The following is a 19173-nucleotide window of genomic DNA, read 5'->3' as shown; positions in this document are numbered from 1 at the left end:
ATCTTAATTAGCTTTTTTATTAAAAAAAAAAAAAGACATTAGAAATGGCATTTCTTGTATTAGATTTTTTAAAAAGCATCAATATATATATATAAGCTAAAACTGGGAAATTAGGTCTTAAATACCTGAGATTTCTGTGGTCATGGGTGCCTTGCTCAGTTTTTGTTCTGTTCTTTGTCCACATGTATTTTGATAGTTACCAACTACATGAATCTGTAACTCAGTTTTGTAGGATTATGTTTTATTTGGTGTTTCTGTGGGATAAGCCTTGAAAGTCCTTAAAAAGAAACATTTTTTTTTTCTCCTTCCTCAGAATATTGAATGTTTTTCGTCACTGGGTCGAGCACCATTTTTACGACTTTGAGAGAGATCTGGAGTTGCTGGAGAGGCTGGAGACCTTCATTTCCAGTGTCAGAGGTACAGGAGCAGGGTCCTGTTCTCATACCACAATTTGGGACAATCTGGTTGATCCTGACGGGTTTTAGGCATGAGAATGTCTTTACACACATGAGTAATTTTAATGCCTTTAATTGAGCTGTTTATGAGACTCTCCTTCACATGAGCAAGCTTTGGCCTGGAGCCTGAACAGCCACCAAAAATGACTTCAAGCATTAGGATAATAATACTTTAAGTATATTTACTTCTGGACAGTATGTTCATCTTTGCCTGACTCTGTGATTCAGGCTGTCACCTTCCCTTTCTCCATAGAGAATTCCTTCCCTGTTGCTTACTGAGATTAGATTTTCCATCTTGGTCTTTTCCCATTTATCTAAGTTTCCAGTGAAAATCATTATCCTTTCAGAAGAGGATACCTGACCCGTTTGGTATCACTTCCTTCCAAACTAGATTTTTTTTTAATGTGTTGGCATGTCAATTTTTAATAATTCTCCTGGCAATTCCAGATTTTCCTTTTCAGCTTGCCAGGCCTTACACTGGGCAATATCATTCTGAGACAAATAAGTAAAAGACAGTGGATACAGGTCACTTCTTTACATGCCAAAACTGTCAGAGGATGTGGTTAAATACACCTGGGCAGCACCTGGGTTCACATGTGTCTGTCTGCCAGCTGACAGAGGTGCAAGAACCCGTAAGAAGAGAATAGAGAACCACAAACCTAATTAATTTGCGTGCAGAAACGCAGAATTTTGAGTGCATATTCAAATTTTTGGGCGGGTTGGTTTCACTAAATTATCAAAAGTCATTTAAAATCATAGAATCCCAGAATGGTTTGGGTTAGGAGGGACCTTAAGGACCATGTTGTTTCAACCCCCTGCCATGGGCAGGGACACCTTCCACTAGCCCAGGTTGCTCCAACCTGGCCTTGGACACTTGAGAGATCCAGGGGCAGCCACAGCTTTTCTGGGCAGCCTGTGCCAGGGCCTCACTACCCTCACAACCAGGAATTCCTTCCCAATATCCCACCTAACCCTGCCCTCTGGCAGTTTAAAATTTAAGACGGTATTAAAAAAGCTGTGGGTTGGTTTGATTTTTTTTTTTTTTTTAATGGTTTCTGCTTTACAGGCAAATCCATGAAGAAGTGGGTGGAATCCATTGCCAAGATCATCAGGAGGAAGAAAGCCCAGGCCAATGGGATCAGCCACAACATCACCTTCGAGAGCCCTCCCCCCCCCATCGAGTGGCACCTCTGGCGCGTGGGGCACAGCGAGAGCCTGGACCTCATGACCCTGCACCCCATAGAGATCGCTCGGCAGCTCACCCTGCTCGAGTCCGACCTGTACAGGTGGGGCTGAGCTCAAACACACCCCTTTTTAGGTTCTTTTTTAGCTTATTTCTTAGATTATTATCGAGCAAGAAAGAGTTCACAGAATTGGTCAAAAATACGACACCCCCCCCTCCCGCGACTCCCAGAGTTCAGGGGAAGTGATTTCCTTGCCATCTGTTCAATATCAAAATATACAAGGGAATTAAAAGGGTTTTATCTCCTATCAGACAACATAAATAAGTGCAAGGAGGACAATCCATGGGGCTTAGAACTCCAAAGTGAAGCATCCTTTCCTGCTTCAGTGACAGCAAGTTTTCTACTAAAACAAGCCACTTTTCCAGCAGGTTGCTCCCAAGTGCTTCAGCTTCCCGTTTTCAATTTGTAGCTCTTCTTAAGTTGCTTTCCTGCCCTTTCAGAAAATTAAACTCCCCCCTTTGCAGTTTTCTTATCTGAAAATGCTTATTCAAAACCACCCGATTTCAATTAAGATAAAAACGGGTTTCCCTCTGCGCTCGAATACTCGTCAAAAAGTTGTTTCAAGCACTGTTTTGCAGCAGCTTGGGTTTGTGGAAATACCAGGTCGTGATTAAGGGAAGAAATAGCCTTTTAATGCAAACACAGAAATTACAAATTATTATTTGCACTGAGCATTCTGCGTGCTGTGTTTTGTCACTCCCAGGGCAGTGCAGCCTTCTGAACTGGTTGGCAGCGTGTGGACTAAGGAAGATAAGGAAATTAACTCCCCAAATCTCTTGAAAATGATTCGTCACACCACAAATCTCACTCTTTGGTTTGAGAAGTAAGTACAGTAATGCAGTGGAATGGCATTAACCACTTTTACCCTGGGACTTGCTTGGGGTTTGCTGTTTTACTTTGCAGGCCCTGCCAAAAACCCTCTCTTGGCTTTCCAACTCGGAACATATGTAAGACGTAATTACCTAAATTTGTACTTGAGATTCTGGAAGGAGAGCCAAAATCTGCATGCTGGGTGGTTTTTCTTGGAAAAAAATTGATTTAGTAGCTTGCAAAATGTCAGGTTTTATCTCTCAGTGTTTCTCAAATTCCGTTTTTTGATCAGGTGCATCGTGGAGACGGAGAACTTTGAGGAGAGAGTGGCTGTGCTGAGCAGGATCATAGAAATCCTGCAGGTTTTTCAGGATCTGAACAATTTCAACGGTGTTCTGGAGATTGTCAGTGCCATGAACTCTGTGTCAGTGTACAGGCTGGATCACACCTTTGAGGTAAGGTTTGGGCACGGAAAAAGAAATTAAATCAGCATCCAGGCCTGTATCCACACACACAGTTGTGAAGGGAAATCCGTGGTTTCATGGAGGAAAACAAGTGTGAAATGTTGTCAGCAAAGCCTCCCTTCAGTAAAACAGAAAAAGAAGAATAAAAATAAAATCTTTTGAGTTCTGTGTGTCTTTGAAAGGCAGCATTTTAAGTTAAAATCAAATGTGTAATTTTTATTAAAAGACCAGGATCTTGCTTGTTCACTGATAGACAAAATAATCTTCTGTTTATAGTAGTCTCAGGATTCACGTGACTGAATTGTTGGGCTGGGAGTGCTGTGATCCAGAGCAAATATTTGATACAAGAGGTGCTTTCAGATCTGAATTTCAGCTCCCAAGTTTTGCTGAGACAGCCAGGGAATTGCCTTGTATTTGCTGATCACGGTATTGAGAAGATCTCCATCCCTGTTTTTTTCCTTTGGCAACTTAGGCACTACAGGAAAGGAAGAAAAGAGTCTTGGATGAAGCAGTAGAATTAAGCCAAGATCATTTTAAGAAGTATTTAGCTAAGCTCAAGTCAATCAACCCACCCTGTGTGCCTTTCTTTGGTAAGTCACACCAATATTTTGTGGTGTCAGTCCAAAGCTTGACTTTGCTGCAGGTGTGTAGTTAAAAACTCCCTTCTGTTTTTATCAGGAATATACCTGACAAATATCCTGAAGACAGAAGAAGGGAATCCTGACTTCCTTAAAAGACAAGGGAAAGAATTAATTAACTTCAGCAAGAGGAGAAAAGTGGCTGAAATTACAGGAGAAATCCAGCAGTACCAAAACCAGCCTTATTGTTTACGGATAGAGCCAGAAATTCGGGTAATCAACCATTAAACACCTGTTTGGGGATTGGAGAGGGGGAAAAAAGGTACACCACAAAAAGTGCCAAATAATCTTCTAGTACTGGACCTAATTTTGCATGAATTGTGACCATCAGAAGAGGGGGGGAACAGTGGCTGGTGGAAAACAAAGCACCCCCACTAAGAACTACCCAAAAGTGGTGAAAAAATAGATTTTAAATCAGTGAGTTACAAAGTATTTAATTAAAATTTCGTGTGTGTCCTTATGTTTTAAATCTTATTGGTGCTTGTTTCATTTAGAAATTCTTTGAGAATCTCAATCCCATGGGGAAGATCCCAGAAAAAGAGTTTACAGATTATCTGTTCAACAAGTCCTTAGAGATTGAACCTCGGAACTGCAAGCAGCCGCCTCGATTTGTAAGTGTTTTCCTGAAAATTCGTGGAATCACACAATACCCTGAGATGGAAGGGACCCACAAGGATCATCAAGTCCAACTCCTTGATTATTTAATTAAAATTAAATAGCTAAAATCCACTGGTCACACTGCATGGTTGACTCAATAAGTCGTATGTATTTCCTTCAGAATTCCTTATCATGAGATGATTTTCCAGCTAAACTTGATTTACAGATACTTCTATTCCTGATGCTTGTCTCTGTTAAAACATACAACCTTTGGCTTATTCTAAAATTAGCATTTTTCCCCCCAGAACCTGAAATATTGCTGTTATATTTGTATGTCTTACCATATAGTCATATGATAAAATGTGGAGCAACATTTCTCATTTCACAATATCAAGAAGTCTTATATTAATACTAACTGAAATAAGACTTTTACACATACTGTGTTCAGTTTTCTTTAAATAGAAGGTAATTTCTGTTTTTCTTTTGTCGAAATATTTGGTGTTGTTGCAAAATTTGCACAACTTGACCAGGTGCAACCTTCTTGCTGAAGAAAATACAGTTCAATTCAAAGGAGTAGCAATTTGGGGGTTTAAAAAAACCCCAGCTACTGGGGCCCAGGGTTCTTTTTTAAGCAGGAAGATCATGGTCTAGAGGACTTGTTTTTTATATGTTGTAATTGCCTGAGGAGCTGGAGACATCTCTGATTTTTGGGAGAGCTATAAATCAGTTTTGAAATCTCCTGTTGGAGGAATGAGTGAGACGAAATTACAAAGGTGGCAAGAAAACGCCAGAAATTGCTGTTGCAAAAATGCTGTTACAGTAATTTCTGTGAAAGATTTTCTAAAAATAGGAGTGCACCCTGCCAGTCTGTCAGCTGGGCAGGAATTCTTGTACAGCTCACCATTTCCAAAGAGAGAATCTTATTGGAATTTCAGGAAAGTCCAGTTCTGGGTGCTGTAATTTGGACACCCCTGCAGGGTGGGAGCGTAATTCACCTTCCAAGGCCCAGCTTTGATCTGGGCTGTTACACCTGAGCCTAACAAGGCTGGTTTTGTCCACCCAGTGACCTGGGTGTAGGAATTTTGTCCTGACTAACCCAGAGGATGTGGATAACATGTGTCCAGGTGTGTCCCTGATCCTGGATGTGTGTAGGATCCTGGTGACCTGTGGATAAGCACAGAGTGTGTCTGTGCTGCTGCTCTGTGGCTTGAAGTAACTTTGTCTTTCCCAAGGTTGTGACTTGATTTTCCCTGCGTTTTGTCCTGCTCGGCATCAGAAACTGGACTCTTCAGTTTTCATAGTTGTGGAAAAAAACCCTAAAATTAAGCTGGGAAAAAAAGATTTATTAAGTTGCACCCGTAACATCCCAGTAAACTCCTGCTGTATAAATAACACTGTACCTCACAACAGTTGTCCCTGTACAGCTCCTTAGGGTGTATTTGATAAATACTGTTTAAAATATCTCCCAGAGCCTTGGGAATGTTGCTGTCTGGAATGTCAGCAGTGCTAACAGCTTCACTGTCTGCAGCCTAGGAGAACAACGTACCCCTTGAAATCCCCCGGGATAAGGCCCAACACGGGCAGACACGGCTCCACCTCTGGCACCTTGAGGAGTCATCCACTGCCACTCGAAAAGGAGCCCAGCAAGATAAGCTTCAGTAGGATCACTGAGGCGGAACATGAATCCACAGTTTCGGCACCCACCTCTCCCAACACCCCGTCTACGCCACCGGTGTCGGCGACTTCGGAGTTCAGCGTGTTCTCAGACATAGATCTCAACAGTTCTTACGGTAAATACGTTCTAAGAATCGTTGTTGCTGTCCCTCAGGCTCCCCAGATTTAGTCCTTTAAAACAAAAAAGTTGCAAAATTTAGAGTAGTGAAGTTAATTCCCACCGTAACTTAAAATCGGTAGTTCGGGAATGTTTTACGCAGGAAATTTTAATTCACTTTGGCAGGAGATAAACTTGGAGATTTTTGTGATCTCTGAGGTCACTGAAGCTTTCTTTACGTGCAGATGTTCTGTCTGGAAGGTCTTTAATCCGGTTTTTTCCCCCCACAGGTAACAACAGCATCTTCGCTCCCGTGAGTTTGCCTCAGTCGAGTGAGTAGTGGAACTCTGTTAAATATTTAACTCTGCCTCTCCTGGGTTCAGGAGAGCTGAATGGGAATGAAAATCTGAAATCTGGGATGAAAATGTGGGCTGCATTCAGTGGGGTTCTTTGTAGGTCAGATGTCCAGTGGGGAATGTAAAGTCTAGAAACTGCCTGGTTTAGTTTTGGTGGGGTTTAGGTTTTTTATCTCCTGGCTCTTGCGTGATTTTGCTTCTATTTTGGATGTCCTTCATGATTGTTCTGTTTGTCTAATGCTGCAAATGAAGCAACTTGATAATTTCCTAATTCCACTTAGTGAAAACAGCTCTTCTGTTGCTGGGCAAGAAGCAGCTCCTTTTGTACCACACCTGTGAGGGATATCCTGCATTCGCCCGTGTTTTCAGCTGCTCTTTTTGCTTAATCCACATCTATTTTTTTCATAATGCGATTAAAATTTCCAACTGGAGAGCACAAGTGCCTGAAGGATTGGCACACAGCTCTGGGCATTTCTGAGAGAAATAACAAAGGTGTGACAAAAGCCACCAGTGCAGGTTGTGTTGTTTCTTAATTTGAGGATATTTTTCCCCCTCTGTAAAAACTCACTTGGAGTTCACTTGATTTATTTTCCTGTCCTTCAGCATTGCCTGCTGATTGTCGATGCATATCTTTGATTCTGGAAATAGGAGAACACTTTGAGAGACCTAGATCTGATTAAAGCAGTGAATTAAAGAACTTCGTGCTGCTGAAGTTACTGGTTCATGTTGCTGTGGAGCACAAAGATCTGCTTGTCTGAGTTGCTTCGAGTTTGGCTTAATATTCCAGAATATGTTCCTCAGATATTGCACAAGCAGTAAAAGATCTGCTTTTCCCTCTCCAGAGACTTTCTTCAGCTCCTGGGGGAGCTTTCCCAAACTGAGTGATGAGCCTCAGAACCCTCCTCCGCTTCCTCCACGAAAAAAGATGGATCAGGATGCTTCTAATGCTAAGGTATTTCTGTCCTAGATTGAATAACTTGGATGATAAATCAGGGATCATCCAGAATGATTTAGGTTGGAAAAGACCTTGAAGACTGTTGAGTCCAGCCATCGAGCTGATGGGATTCTGTCAATCTAAAAGACTTTGAGATGCAGAGCTGCAGTTGCCCTTTCCAAGTTTTATGTTCCCAGTGTCCAAACTCTTTAAGAATTTCAGGAACACAGTTGTCCTGTTTGGATCAACGGGCTGTCCTGTTTCTGACAGCACCAGTAGCAGAGATCAGGAGAATTCTGCATCTGTCAGATTTGCTCTTTAAACACTTGGACAAGGGGGAATGGCCTTAAGCTGCCAGAGGGCAGGGTTAGATGGGATGTGGGGAAGGAAGTTTTGGCTGGGAGGGTGGGGAGGCCCTGGCCCAGGTTGCCCAGAGAAGCTGTGGCTGCCTCTGGATCCCTGGAAGTGTCCAAGGACACACTGGATGGCGCTTGAGGGCAACCTGGTCTAGTGGAAGGTGTCCCTGCCCATGGCAGGGGGGTGGAACTAGATGACCTTCAAGATCCTTTCCAACCCAAACTGTTCCATGATTCCTTGATGTCCATTTCTCACAATGCCTTTTCCGCTGCAGGGAAACTTAAAGTCGGATGACGACCCTCCGGCAATCCCACCCCGGCAGCCGCCGCCTCCAAAGATCCAGCCTCGTGCTCCTGCTTACACCAACCCCCTGGACCAGCCTCTGCACAGCCCTCCTCCTCCACCCCCCCGGGACCCTCTTCCCGACACTCCCCCGCCGGTGCCTCTCCGGCCGCCCGAGCACTTCATCAACTGCCCGCTGAGCCTGCAGCCGCCGCCGCTGGGACGCTTCCACCGGGATCCCGAGTGGCTGCGGGAGGCTGGCACGGGCCCCAGCTCCCCGGGCACCCCTCCCAGCACCCCCTCTCCCCGGGTCCTGCGCCGCTGCTGCGTGACCAGCGCGAGTCACAACAACCTGGTGCACCCGCCCGTGCCCCCCGTCCCGCCCCGGCACAACTCCAGCCCTCAGCTACCAAAACTGCCACCAAAGACTTACAAAAGGGAGCTCTCCCACCCTCCTTTGCACAGACTGTCTTTGCTAGAAAATGCAGAAACTCCTCAATGACCTTTGCCATAGTAGTCATTGACACTGGAATAGTATTTGTAAAGTTTCCTCTTTTTTTCTTTTTTTTTTTTTTTTTTAATTTATTCAAAAAGAAAAAAAAAGGCGGTGTATTTTAGTATTTTCACAAATTATGCTCTTAAAGTGCTGCTGATCAAAAAAAAAAAAAAAAAAAAGGTTTAAATTGGAAAAAATTCAGATGACACACACACAAACACTCCAGCCTGTGTGGTTGGGCAGCATTACCCTCAGGTGAGCAGCAGCATTGCCTTGGTTCACATCCTCAGTGCCGACAGTTCTGCCAGGACACAAAAATAGACCTTTTGCACTGTAAAATACACTAAACGAATTTTAAACTGACATCACTGAATTGCACTGAGCCAAAAAAAAAAAAGGTGCGTCTGTGGAGTTTTTTTCAAAAAAATTTGAGCACCAGTGGCCTTTTTTTTTTAGTTAAAAAACCCAACCATGGGACGCTCAACAACATGAGGATATGAAGTGTCACCGATTTGAAACCTCTGGCTAAGCCTGGAGGTTCCTGAGTGACAGCTCCTGTTCTGGGATATTTTCATGCCGTGTCTTAATCGCCATTGATTTGCTGCTGAAGACAAAAACTAGGTTGAAATCTAAATACCAAAATATTCAGTTGGCCTTGGTTATTTGGAGAAAGGATGAACAAGGAGTACCCATCTGGGATATTGGGAAGGATCCCAAGTACATCCTGTTCAGATGTGCCTTTTTATTTTGGTAGGCGAAGGTGTCTTAAGCTAAAGAATTTATCTACTGTTGTGGAGAACAAAACTATGCCTGTGTCTGTACAATTGTTTATATTGTATATTTACATATATTCTAATCACCTGTATAAATTGAAGTTGACTTTGAGGCCTATAATACAGTTGCTACTCCTGTGATCGTATCCAGTCAGAAGCGTTTCCTCTGGCTTGGGAACAGTCTTGCCTTCCAAACCTAACAACTTTTCTGTTGATGTACACTTAACTTAATCGTGAATCCATTTTGGAAATTGGTAGCATTTAAACCAGCAAACACTTAAAAGCTTTATTAAACTTTTTGAACTGATAAGTGAATGGAACTTTTCTTTGCCAGTCGAACGCCGTGTTTGAACTGGTGCGAGAGTGAGTCTGTTTTACTGGTAGTACTGTAGCAGCATTTATAAAGTGGCCTTCAGAAGCCACATTTTATTTACTGGTCTGTGGCCTTTTACTGTGCTTTGTATCAGAGTTCTTAACAAGATTAATAAATCACCCCAGTCTTAATTTTTAAGAGTTTGAGCGGTGCGTGTTCCTTGTAAGGACAAGGTTGGGAATTGCATTTTGGACAATACAGAATGCCCCAGTTTTCCATGCTGCTGGTCTCAGCTTTGGCTGTCCTTTAATCTTTGGCAGCTGGGCCCATCCCAGGCTTCCAAGTCACACTCCAGGTTCTCATCATCCTGCCTGTATTGCTCCCACCGTCTTGCCCGTTCCCTCTGGAAAAGGAGAGGAGATATGTCCGGGGAGGGATGTTAATTAGAAACATCCTGAGTTAGAAGGGACCCAACCAGGATCATCGAGTCCAAATCCTGGCCCTGCACAGGACCACCCCAAGAATCCCACCATTTTCTCCTGGGAAGATGCATTTTGCCATCTATCTCTTGGACAGTCTTCTCCAAATGCCTGTCCCCTTCGTGTTCCTTTCCTGAGGAAGAAAAGAGGGCATCTATTCATGCAACTTTTTATAGCAGAGCTGCTTCATTTTGAAAAAATAAGGTTCAAGAAGTCCCAAACTTGAGATGCATGAACTGGGAGTGCAGGTAGGAAACAGATGATGCCTCGACCGAGTAAAATTCGTTGCCTAGTTCTTTGCATTAACTCTTTTGAATTTAGCTACTGCTAAAGAATGAGAAAAATATTTTTTTAACACTTGTGTGTGTTGTGGAAGAGGAAAAAATTCTTCCCCAAATTTTAGAATATATAGGTGTCAGCTTTATGCCTTCCTGTAAAAGTGCTTATGCCAGAACCATTTTCAATATCCCATAGGAAAACATATCATAACATGGCCATGGAAGTGGTCAAACGCGGTCAGATTCCCACCAGCACGGTTCAAGGAATGCCAAGAGAGCAATAAATTAACTTTTCAGTTACTTCATAATTAGAGGGATAGGTAAAAAGAACAACAAAAAAATGCCAGAGGGGAAAAATGTCAAGCTTTGGTTTGAAGTTGGCTTGTGTGGGAAAAGGCAGTTCTTTCAGAAAAGCACAGATAAACAGATGGAATGCGAAGGCATCTAATAGCAAAAGAAACATCTTTGTAGTTGTTTTCAGTGATCCTATTTTGAGTTCCAGAATTTCAGCACTTTTGTCTGCTCTGGAGCTGGAATAATTTGGGTGCTATGGCACTGCTAAGCAGATGAAAAAACAGGAGGGGCAAAAGGAACCGTTTCTTATGTTTTTTTTTCCCAGATTTACAATTTTCCACCACAAGTCTGAATATACCATTCAGAATCCCTTGGAAATGCAGGGAGTGAGTGTTCTAGAATCACAGAATTCCCTGAGTTGGAAGGGATCCACAAGGATCATCCAGTCCAACCCCTGGCCCTGCCCAGGACACCCCAACAATCCCACCCTGTCCCTGAGAGCATTGTCCAAACCCTCCTGGAGCTCTGGCAGCCTTGGGGCCGTGTCCACTGCCCTGGGGAGCCTGGGCAGTGCCATCCACCCTCTGGGGGAAGAACCTTTCCCTAAAATCCAACCCGACCCTGCCCTGACACAGCTCCAGCCATTCCCTTGGGTCCTGTCATTGGGACACAGAGAAGAGATCGGCCTCCCCTCATGAGGAAGCTCCAGATAGCCACGAGGTCTTTCCTCAGTCTAAAAGAAATGTGAAGAAATAAAGTAATAAAATCTTTCCACATATCCGGGGGGAGAAAAAAAAAATCAAAAGCCTTTGCACTTCAAAATGTCTACGTGCAATCAACGCATCATATTCAGCTGCTTTATTAAAACCTTCTTGTAAGGTTATTAAAAACCTTTCTGTAGGTTTCTTAAAACCCTTTTGCAGGTTTAATAAAACCTTTCTGTAAGTTGTATGAGGAGGATTTCTAGCAAAAGCAGCTTCAGCAAGAGTCGGGTTGGAGTTGGTCAGGAGGGGTGAGGGAGCGGGGTCTGGGGGGCTTGTGTTGCCTCCGGGACACGGGTGGTGGATTCATGGAATCATTTCAGTTGGAAAAGCCTCCAAGACCATGGAGCTGTCACTGAAAACCGGAAAATAAACTCTCTAACCAGTTTGTTAGGTTAGAAAGTCGGCATTGCTTTACTGAACATCGAAGGTACATGGGGATCGCTCCACATAACACACACGCTATCGAAACCTTTCCCTGCTAATATAGTTTAGCAAACAAAGGAATTAGTGTTTATTGGCTACAAGTTACATAGTTCTCTTGTTAATTAGTACTCTGTCTTTTATTGGTATCGATTTCTTGTTTCTCATGCTAATTAATCCACAATTTAAGTCTTTTTATTAGGGCATCTAGACAGGGCATCTCTGATTTCTGTAACGCGTCTTTGTGCTTTGTAATTTTTTTTTAATATAATATTGTGTGCATTTCCTGGCGTTCAGTCCCCAACAGCGGATTCCTCTCCCAGCTCCACGAGCGCCGCAGCTCGTCAGGCCCCTTAACTTTATAATTTGCTTTCCTAACACACGGACCTCCCCGCCTCCAGAGGCTGCCCGTCATCGCTTTATCTATTTCACGGGTTTAAATCTCCTCTCGACGACTCCCCGCCTCTGCTGCATGAGCTGATATAAAGAAGCATAAAGTGATTTAAAGACATATGCCCTGTTCGGTGGCAAACCCCCCCCGGCGGGCGCGCTGAGGGGAGGGCGCGGCGCCCGCCCGCCATTTCCTGCCCTCAGGGGAAGGAGGAGGAGGATGAGGAGGGGCCGCGCCGCCTCAGAGCCGCGGCCATGGCCGGCTTCGTGCGGGAGCTGGAGCGGCGGGCCGGGCCGGCGCTGCGGCTGGAGCAGCGGGCGGCCGGAGGGGTGGGCTCCGTGGTGTGGGACGCCGCGCTGGTCCTCGCCAAGTTCCTGGAGACCGGCGCCTGTCCCCTCGCCCGCCGCCACGTCCTGGAGCTGGGCGCGGGCACCGGCGCCGTCGGCATCATGGCAGCCACGCTGGGGTGAGGGGGAGCCGCGCCGCCACCTCCCTCAGGGCCTTTGCGTGCCTTTAAACGCCTCTTTTAAACACCCTTGGCGGCCCGGTGCCGTTGTGTTGGTCCCTGACCCCGTGTCTGTGTTACAGGGCGAACGTGACGGTCACGGACCTCGAGGAGCTGCAGGAGCTGCTGATGGTGAATATAGAGAACAACAAGCACCTGGTCACAGGGTCAGTCCGAGCCAAGGTACTGAAATGGTTTGTATGAACCTTTAATGTCTCTGTTCGGCTTTAACGGGGCTAGAATTGAAAGAGAGTTGATTTAGATTAGATACTAGGAAAAAAATTCTTCCCTGTGAGGATGGTGAGGCCTTGGCACAGGTTGCCCACAGAAGCTGTGGCTGCCCCTGGATCCCTGGAAGTGTCCAAGGCCAGGTTGGATGGGGCTTGGAGCAACCTGGGATGGTGGAAGATGTCCCTGCCCATGGCAGGAGGTGGGACTGGATGATCTTTAAGGTCCCTTCCAACCCAAACCATGTTTCTATTTGTTCTGTGGTTCTGTAATTCTGTACTGGCTTTGTTAAATTGCTATATATACTTCAAAACATCACTGTGTTAAGGGATGCTTAATTTGAAAGCACAGTTAATTTTATACTCAGTCCTTTAGTTGTATGTGTTGTTGCTGAAGCTTGTTTTCACTTTTTGTTGGTTTGGTTTTTTTTTTCTTGTTTGTTCTTTTTAGGGGAGAAGATGTAACAGAATTTCAGCCTCCCCCCGATTATATACTCATGGCTGATTGCATTTACTATGAGGAGGTAAAGAGGACTTTGCAAAACCCCTAAGGAAAGGTTCCTTGGGAAGGGGGGATGGATTCAGTGTGTTTAGTATGAGAAGTGTCCAAATAAATAGTGTGCCTTGGTCCCTGTGATTTTGAGGAATACATAGAACAAGACTGAAAAAGGCATTTTTGATAGATTCAGGGCCATTTGAGTTTCAACCAGGGACTTTATGTTAAACCCCGAATTTAATGTTTATTCCTCCCCCTTTTTTTTTTTTACATTTGGAATGAAGTGTAAGGCAAAAAACACTGTGAACTGTTGAAGTCACTGGTAAATGAAATGTGAAAGTGCCACATCTGCTCAGTTTGGGTTCTCCTCGTGCTTCCCTTGGGAAGGCAAGAGTAGAAATCATGCTTCAGCTTTGTGGTTGTTGTAGTCTGACCCATGTCCTCAGTTGGAGTTCTGTGGGATGTACGTGGAGAGCTAAGAGAAGCTGCAGGAAAAGGGAAATGACCCGAAGAACCCCATGTCCCAGTGCCCTTCCAATGGTTTTACCAGCCCCTGGCATTGACTCCCTGCATGTTGGTCCCGTTTCCATACGCAGTGGCCTGGATCTGAGCCATATTCCAAGAATAACTGAGAAAACTCTCACTTTTGAAACATGTCAGGAAATAACTGTTGTGCCTCAAGGAAATGCCCGCTCAGCAGGGTGGGATGGGTTTGGCTTTGGTTCTAGTTCAGTTTTCTTGGTCAGTCTGTGAAACTCTTCTCCTGTGCAGTCTCCCTTTCTCCTCTGCTTCCCAGCTTGCCCCCATGTTCTTCTCGTCCCAGTTAAAGCACTAAAAATAACTCCCTGCAAAGCAAAACTGGGAATTTCTCTCTTGGGTGAAGACTTTAGCTGGAGGGTATCGTTCCAGGGAAATGAACTTGAAATCCAAGTGGGAAATGTTTAACCTCTTTTGGGCAGTCGTTGGAGCCGTTGCTGAAGACGCTGAAGGACCTCACTGGCCCTGACACGTGTGTCTTGTGCTGCTACGAGCAAAGAACCATGGGGAAGAACCCTGAAATCGAGAGAAAATACTTTGAAGTAAGTGGTTTTTAGCACATTTTCTTTCAGGCTGTTTCGTTGAAAGCAGAGGGAAAATACAGAGAGTTTCACTCAGGAACTCAGCACTCTCTTCTGAGTGATGGAGCTGCTCTTGGAAAAATTGTTGTCCTCTACTGAGGTGATTTAATTAAATGTTCCAGCTGTGTCACGTGTGCAGGCAAAGGAAAGAAACAGGGGGAACACCTGGATCCCTCCCAGGTGTGGGATGGTGGTCAGTGCAGATTTAACTGTGCACCTGTGATGGCTGTTGAAAAGCATTATATGCAGTAGTAGTAGTAATAATAATAATAATACTACAATGAAAAGGGGAATGGTGCGAATGCCAGGTTGATTTGTGTGTGTTACTAAAAGCACCTGTTTCATAATTAGCTGTGCCTCTCACCCTTGTGGGGCCCTGGCTGTGAGGAGGGCTGGGCTCGGCTCTGCTGAGGTGCCACTCCCACAACAAACAACAGGTGTGGGTGTTTCTGGCTGATTTTCTGCTTTTTTTTGGTGATTTATTTCCTTCCTTGGCTTGCCAGGTGCAGCCCAGTTAATCTGAGCGTGTCCCAGAGCCCACGGTGGGGTGGTTTAGCCTGTTTTTTCCCCTCTCTTCCACTTGAGAGGGTTGGCAGGCAGAGGCAGGTGCTGTGGTTTGGCTTAGCGCTTCAGAGATTGGGGGAAGCAAAATCTTGGAACCACAGAATTGTTAAGGTTGGAAAAGTCCTCTGAGATCGTCAAGTCCATTCGTTCCCCCAGCACTGCCAAGGCCACCATTAACCCATGTCCCCAAGTGCCACATCCACACATCTTTTAAATCCCCCCCCAATGTTTTAGCACAAGCTTTATATAGATTCTTCTGAAGTGTTACAAGGTGTGGTAGCTTTGAATTGGTGCTGGGGTGGTTAAACCAAGGGTGAATGTGCTACACGGGGTGGGAAAAATGGCTTGGATGGTTGTAGAGGCCTTTGTGGAATCATTCTGTGTGTTCTTGGACAACCAGCTGCTTCAGATGGACTTCGAGCTGGAAAAAATTCCCCTGGATAAGCACGACGAGGAGTATCGCAGCGAAGACATCCACATCATGAACATCCACAGGAGGCAAACGGTGGGTCCAGAGAATCCCAGAATCCCAGAATGGTTTGGGTTGGAAGGGACCTTAAAGATCATCTTGTTCCATGTTTTTGGCACTGTGGTGCTCTGCATCTCCCAGGGCTCGTTTGATCATTTTGGGGTTAATTAATGAAGCACAAAGAAAATACTTTGCATATTGTGCTGACACAACACGTGGGTTCAGTGCTTATAAATCCATGATTTTTGTAAAAATCTCTTCACAGAATTTTCCATCGTGAGGCCTTTGACCACAGGATGTGTCCTCTGGCCAGAGCTCTGGAGAAGAGGGAGAAGGGGGTGGGATAACACCACAGAGGGACTGTCTCCGGTGTGGTTGGTGACTCATCCACACCAAACAGCTTCTCCCTGGTGGACTTGGCACGAGGCACCAGGGGTGGGCTCAGCAGCTGAGATCTCCTGCAGGACAGATGTGGGCTGGCCCTGCCTGTGGGCTGAGGAAGGCAGGAAATGGGACTGGAGCTTCACCTGGAGCAGCCCAGGATGTGTGTTCTGGTACCTCTACTGGGCTTGTTGGGGCAGCGCTGCCGAGTGCTGGCCGAGCAGATCCGAGGGCACCACACCCAGAACTGGGCCAGTCAATAAAACTTCTGCACCGGGATGGGTCTCGGATGGTGGGTTGTTCTTTCATCCTGTGTCATTCCTGCAGAGCTCCTGGGAGTCTCGTCCCAGGAGCTGGGGCTGTCGTGGTGGTGGCTCCTGCACGCACACACCACACCTGTGTGAAATCCTTGTGCCTTTTGTTCCCACCTGCACTCTTCGGTGGAAAGCTCTGCAGCTCAGCTTTGACACCTTCCCGTTGTTCTGGAGCGCAGGGTCGCCGTGGCTCTCGGTGTTCTCACCACGCTGCCTCTCGCAGCACAGTGGTGACTCCGAGGTGTCATTTCAAAGGAATTCTCGCTTCTCTGTCGCAGCTGTGGAAGTTGGGGCTGCGACAGAGGTGCTGCTCGGCGCAGTTACGGGGTTTTCTCCAAAAAACTGGTGGGTTGGGAGGAGTTTTGCGGGTTCCCAGGTGTTTTCTGCACCTGCCCCAATCTCAGGCTCCCTTTCTCTCCAGTAGGAGCATTCCTTGCAGACTCCACACATCCTGAGACACTGTCCTGGCTTGCCGAGTGCGGCAGCGACGATTAGCGAGGGTGAGAATGTAATTTGTCAAACCACACGTGTTATTTGTTACCTTGTTGTGAGAAGAGCTCCTTAATTACCCAGTGGCCTGCAGGAAGGGATTTACCGGCGTGTTCAGACCAACGTGGCTTCCCGGCTGGAAGCTCTTGTTCCAAAAGCATTGTCCAGTGTGCCCCAAATCCCGGTGCTAGGGGGGATGGTGTCCCACTGGGCCAGGTGCTGAGGATGATAAAGGGGGGACCAGCCTTTCCCAAGATTTTGGAGCTGGTGGAGTAACTATTTTACCTACAGGATGTGCAGTTTCCGCACTGCCTTTTGCACAGGGCTGGGATCTCTTGCTCAGAAGAAAAAGGGAGGAAGTTGTGCTTTCTCTTCCTCGTTGGCTGCTGCTCTGTGCCCTCAGCTCTCAGGTTGTGACTGTCCCTGGTTGGTGACAAGGACCTCGTGGGAGGGGGGCTGGGCCCTGTCACCCCCCCGTGTCACCTCCTGTCACCGGGTGAGGGGGATGTACAACCCAACCACTTCTGCTGATCTGTGGGGAGGGAACTGCCACTAACGTGGGCAGCAGGGAGGGGCCACCACGTGACATGGCTGCTGCTTTTCGGGGACAAAAAAGGGCTTTTGGAAAAGGGGATGGGATCCTACTGCGGCTCAGCTCCACCGTGTCTGGGCAGGCTGGTGGTGCCTGCTCTAAACTAGGAGAGGATGTTGGGGTTCTCGCGGAAAACAGGATGTGAGGGAAGTGCTAGTCCTTCTTGGTGACCTCTCTGCTCCCTCACCTGTTTGGTTTGTCCCTGTTGGCTTTTTGTCCTGTTTCCTTGGAGAGACGGGGTGTTTTGGTTCCATTAGACACAGGGGCTCTTCAGCAAGATCTGGCTTTGCTGGACTCAGGCTCTGTTCAGCCCCTCCTGCCAGCCCAAATCTGTCCAGCTCTCTCCACACAGGAGAGTGCATCCCAGGGTGTGCAGCTGCTTCCAGGCTGGCCGTGGTGAGAACTGGCAGCACCAAAGCCGCCACATCCAAGCTGGATACCCATCCTGTGCTTCATCTTGCCAAAATTTGGTTACAGCCTCACAAGGGAGAGCAGGAAACCTCCCCGTGCTGCTGCTGTGGGAGCCTGTTTGGTGCCACAGGCAGAGACGTTTGGGACACGGGGGCATTTGCCTGGAGTCATACTTAAATCATGGATGATTTTCTGGAATGGTTTCGACACCAGCTCCAGTGATGGGAAAGCGTGTGGGATGTGGGTGTGGAGGTGATTTTTCCCGGGAGACCTGTGGTGCTCCTGTGCCGGGGCGGCATCGCCTCGCACAGCCTTGGCGGGTGGCTTGGATTGGTCTCTCTGGTGTCACCCGTGTCTCTGTGACAGTAATGGCAGTGCCACCATCCCGTGGCCCTGCTGGGGCTTTCCTGGGCTGCTCACCCTTTGCTGTGACAGCCGGCGTAGCTTTTCCACTTCCCCTCGGATCCACGGCGCGTGCGCGCGGTCCGGGAGGGAGCTCAGTGTGTGGTGGCAGCTGCATAAACCACTGGTGGCTTCTTGTCGCGATACCAGTCACGACACGGCTCAGAAAGTGCAGGGCCTGCGATGCTCCATCATTATTTTTTCCCTTTCCTAAGAAAAGCTTGGAATACCATGCAGCTGGCGCAGCAAGTGCCGGTGTCCCAATCCATCCATCCATGAGCAATTCCCAGTGCTGCTGCAGAGCCCCCTGGGACTGTGTGGGAGCAGGACCTGCACCCACACAATCCCACGGGACTGGTGGCTCCACTTGGGAAAGTCTGTCCTCTGCAGCTCTGTAATCATTTTCCGTGGCATGTGATCCTGGACAAATGGGTTTTCCTCTTGGAAAATGATGCTTCTTGCCTGCAGTGTTAAGAGAGAGTGTTGGAAAATGGCTTTTATTCCAGAGGATCCGCTCCCTCCTGCTGGCTGCGGTGGAGGGAGGCAAACAGCAAACAGCTCCGTTAAACGGTGTCTCCCGTTGATTTTGTGGGAGCAGCCACTCCCAGGCTGTGGCTGCCGCCGTTGTGCCACTTCCTGAGCCTCACCCGGGGAGCAAACAGCTCAGTGACACTGTCACACCCCCGCTTGGTGATGAGAAAACACATCCAGGGGCTCCCATCCCACTACTCCTGCCTCCCACCTTGTAGGGCCATGGGTCAGGACAGGGATAGATGGGATATTGGGAAGGAATTCCTGGCTGTGAGGGTGGGGAGGCCCTGACACAGGTTGCCCAGAGAAGCCGTGGCTGCCTCATCCCTGGAAATGTCCAAGGCCAGGTTGGACAGGGCTTGGAGCAACCTGGGCTAGTGGAAGGTGTCCCTGCCCATGGCAGGGGGATGGAATGAGATGGGCTTTAAGATCCTTTTCAACCCAAACCATTCTGGGATTCTGTGATTTCAAACCCCGGGCGTTTGGGCAGCCTGAGCTGGAGGATGAGGACACTGCTCGATGGCATTGCAGGAACTGTCCCATGAGAGGCGTGTGGGA

General features: G+C 46.9%; 2 protein-coding genes across 2 annotated transcripts in view; both read left to right on the top strand.

Annotated features, from left to right (window-relative positions):
* Window positions 1–9487, top strand: part of SOS2 (SOS Ras/Rho guanine nucleotide exchange factor 2) — a 41386-nt gene extending 31899 nt beyond the window's left edge. The window contains exons 13-23 of the mRNA XM_017825448.1: window positions 314–417; window positions 1522–1741; window positions 2403–2522; window positions 2802–2964; window positions 3446–3563; window positions 3652–3824; window positions 4106–4222; window positions 5737–5998; window positions 6270–6311; window positions 7178–7287; window positions 7901–9487. Coding sequence (XP_017680937.1) covers window positions 314–417; window positions 1522–1741; window positions 2403–2522; window positions 2802–2964; window positions 3446–3563; window positions 3652–3824; window positions 4106–4222; window positions 5737–5998; window positions 6270–6311; window positions 7178–7287; window positions 7901–8410 — 1939 coding nt within the window. The 3' untranslated portion in view covers window positions 8411–9487. The remainder of the gene's footprint in view (window positions 1–313; window positions 418–1521; window positions 1742–2402; window positions 2523–2801; window positions 2965–3445; window positions 3564–3651; window positions 3825–4105; window positions 4223–5736; window positions 5999–6269; window positions 6312–7177; window positions 7288–7900) is intronic.
* Window positions 9488–10459: 972 nt separating this feature from the next.
* Window positions 10460–16163, top strand: VCPKMT (valosin containing protein lysine methyltransferase). The gene is made up of 7 exons (XM_017825439.1): window positions 10460–10484; window positions 12234–12582; window positions 12705–12815; window positions 13300–13372; window positions 14304–14423; window positions 15427–15531; window positions 15761–16163. The coding sequence occupies exons 1-7, from the start codon at window positions 10460–10462 to the stop codon at window positions 15773–15775; spliced, it is 798 nt and encodes a 265-aa protein (XP_017680928.1). The 3' UTR covers window positions 15776–16163.
* The last annotated feature ends 3010 nt before the right edge of the window (window positions 16164–19173 follow it).

This window comes from Lepidothrix coronata, unplaced genomic scaffold, assembly GCF_001604755.1.
Source record: "Lepidothrix coronata isolate B3197 unplaced genomic scaffold, Lepidothrix_coronata-1.0 Scaffold119, whole genome shotgun sequence".
Classification (NCBI taxonomy): domain Eukaryota; kingdom Metazoa; phylum Chordata; class Aves; order Passeriformes; family Pipridae; genus Lepidothrix; species Lepidothrix coronata.
Note: the sequence above shows the minus strand (reverse complement) of the source record. Positions and strands in the feature narration are given on the sequence as shown.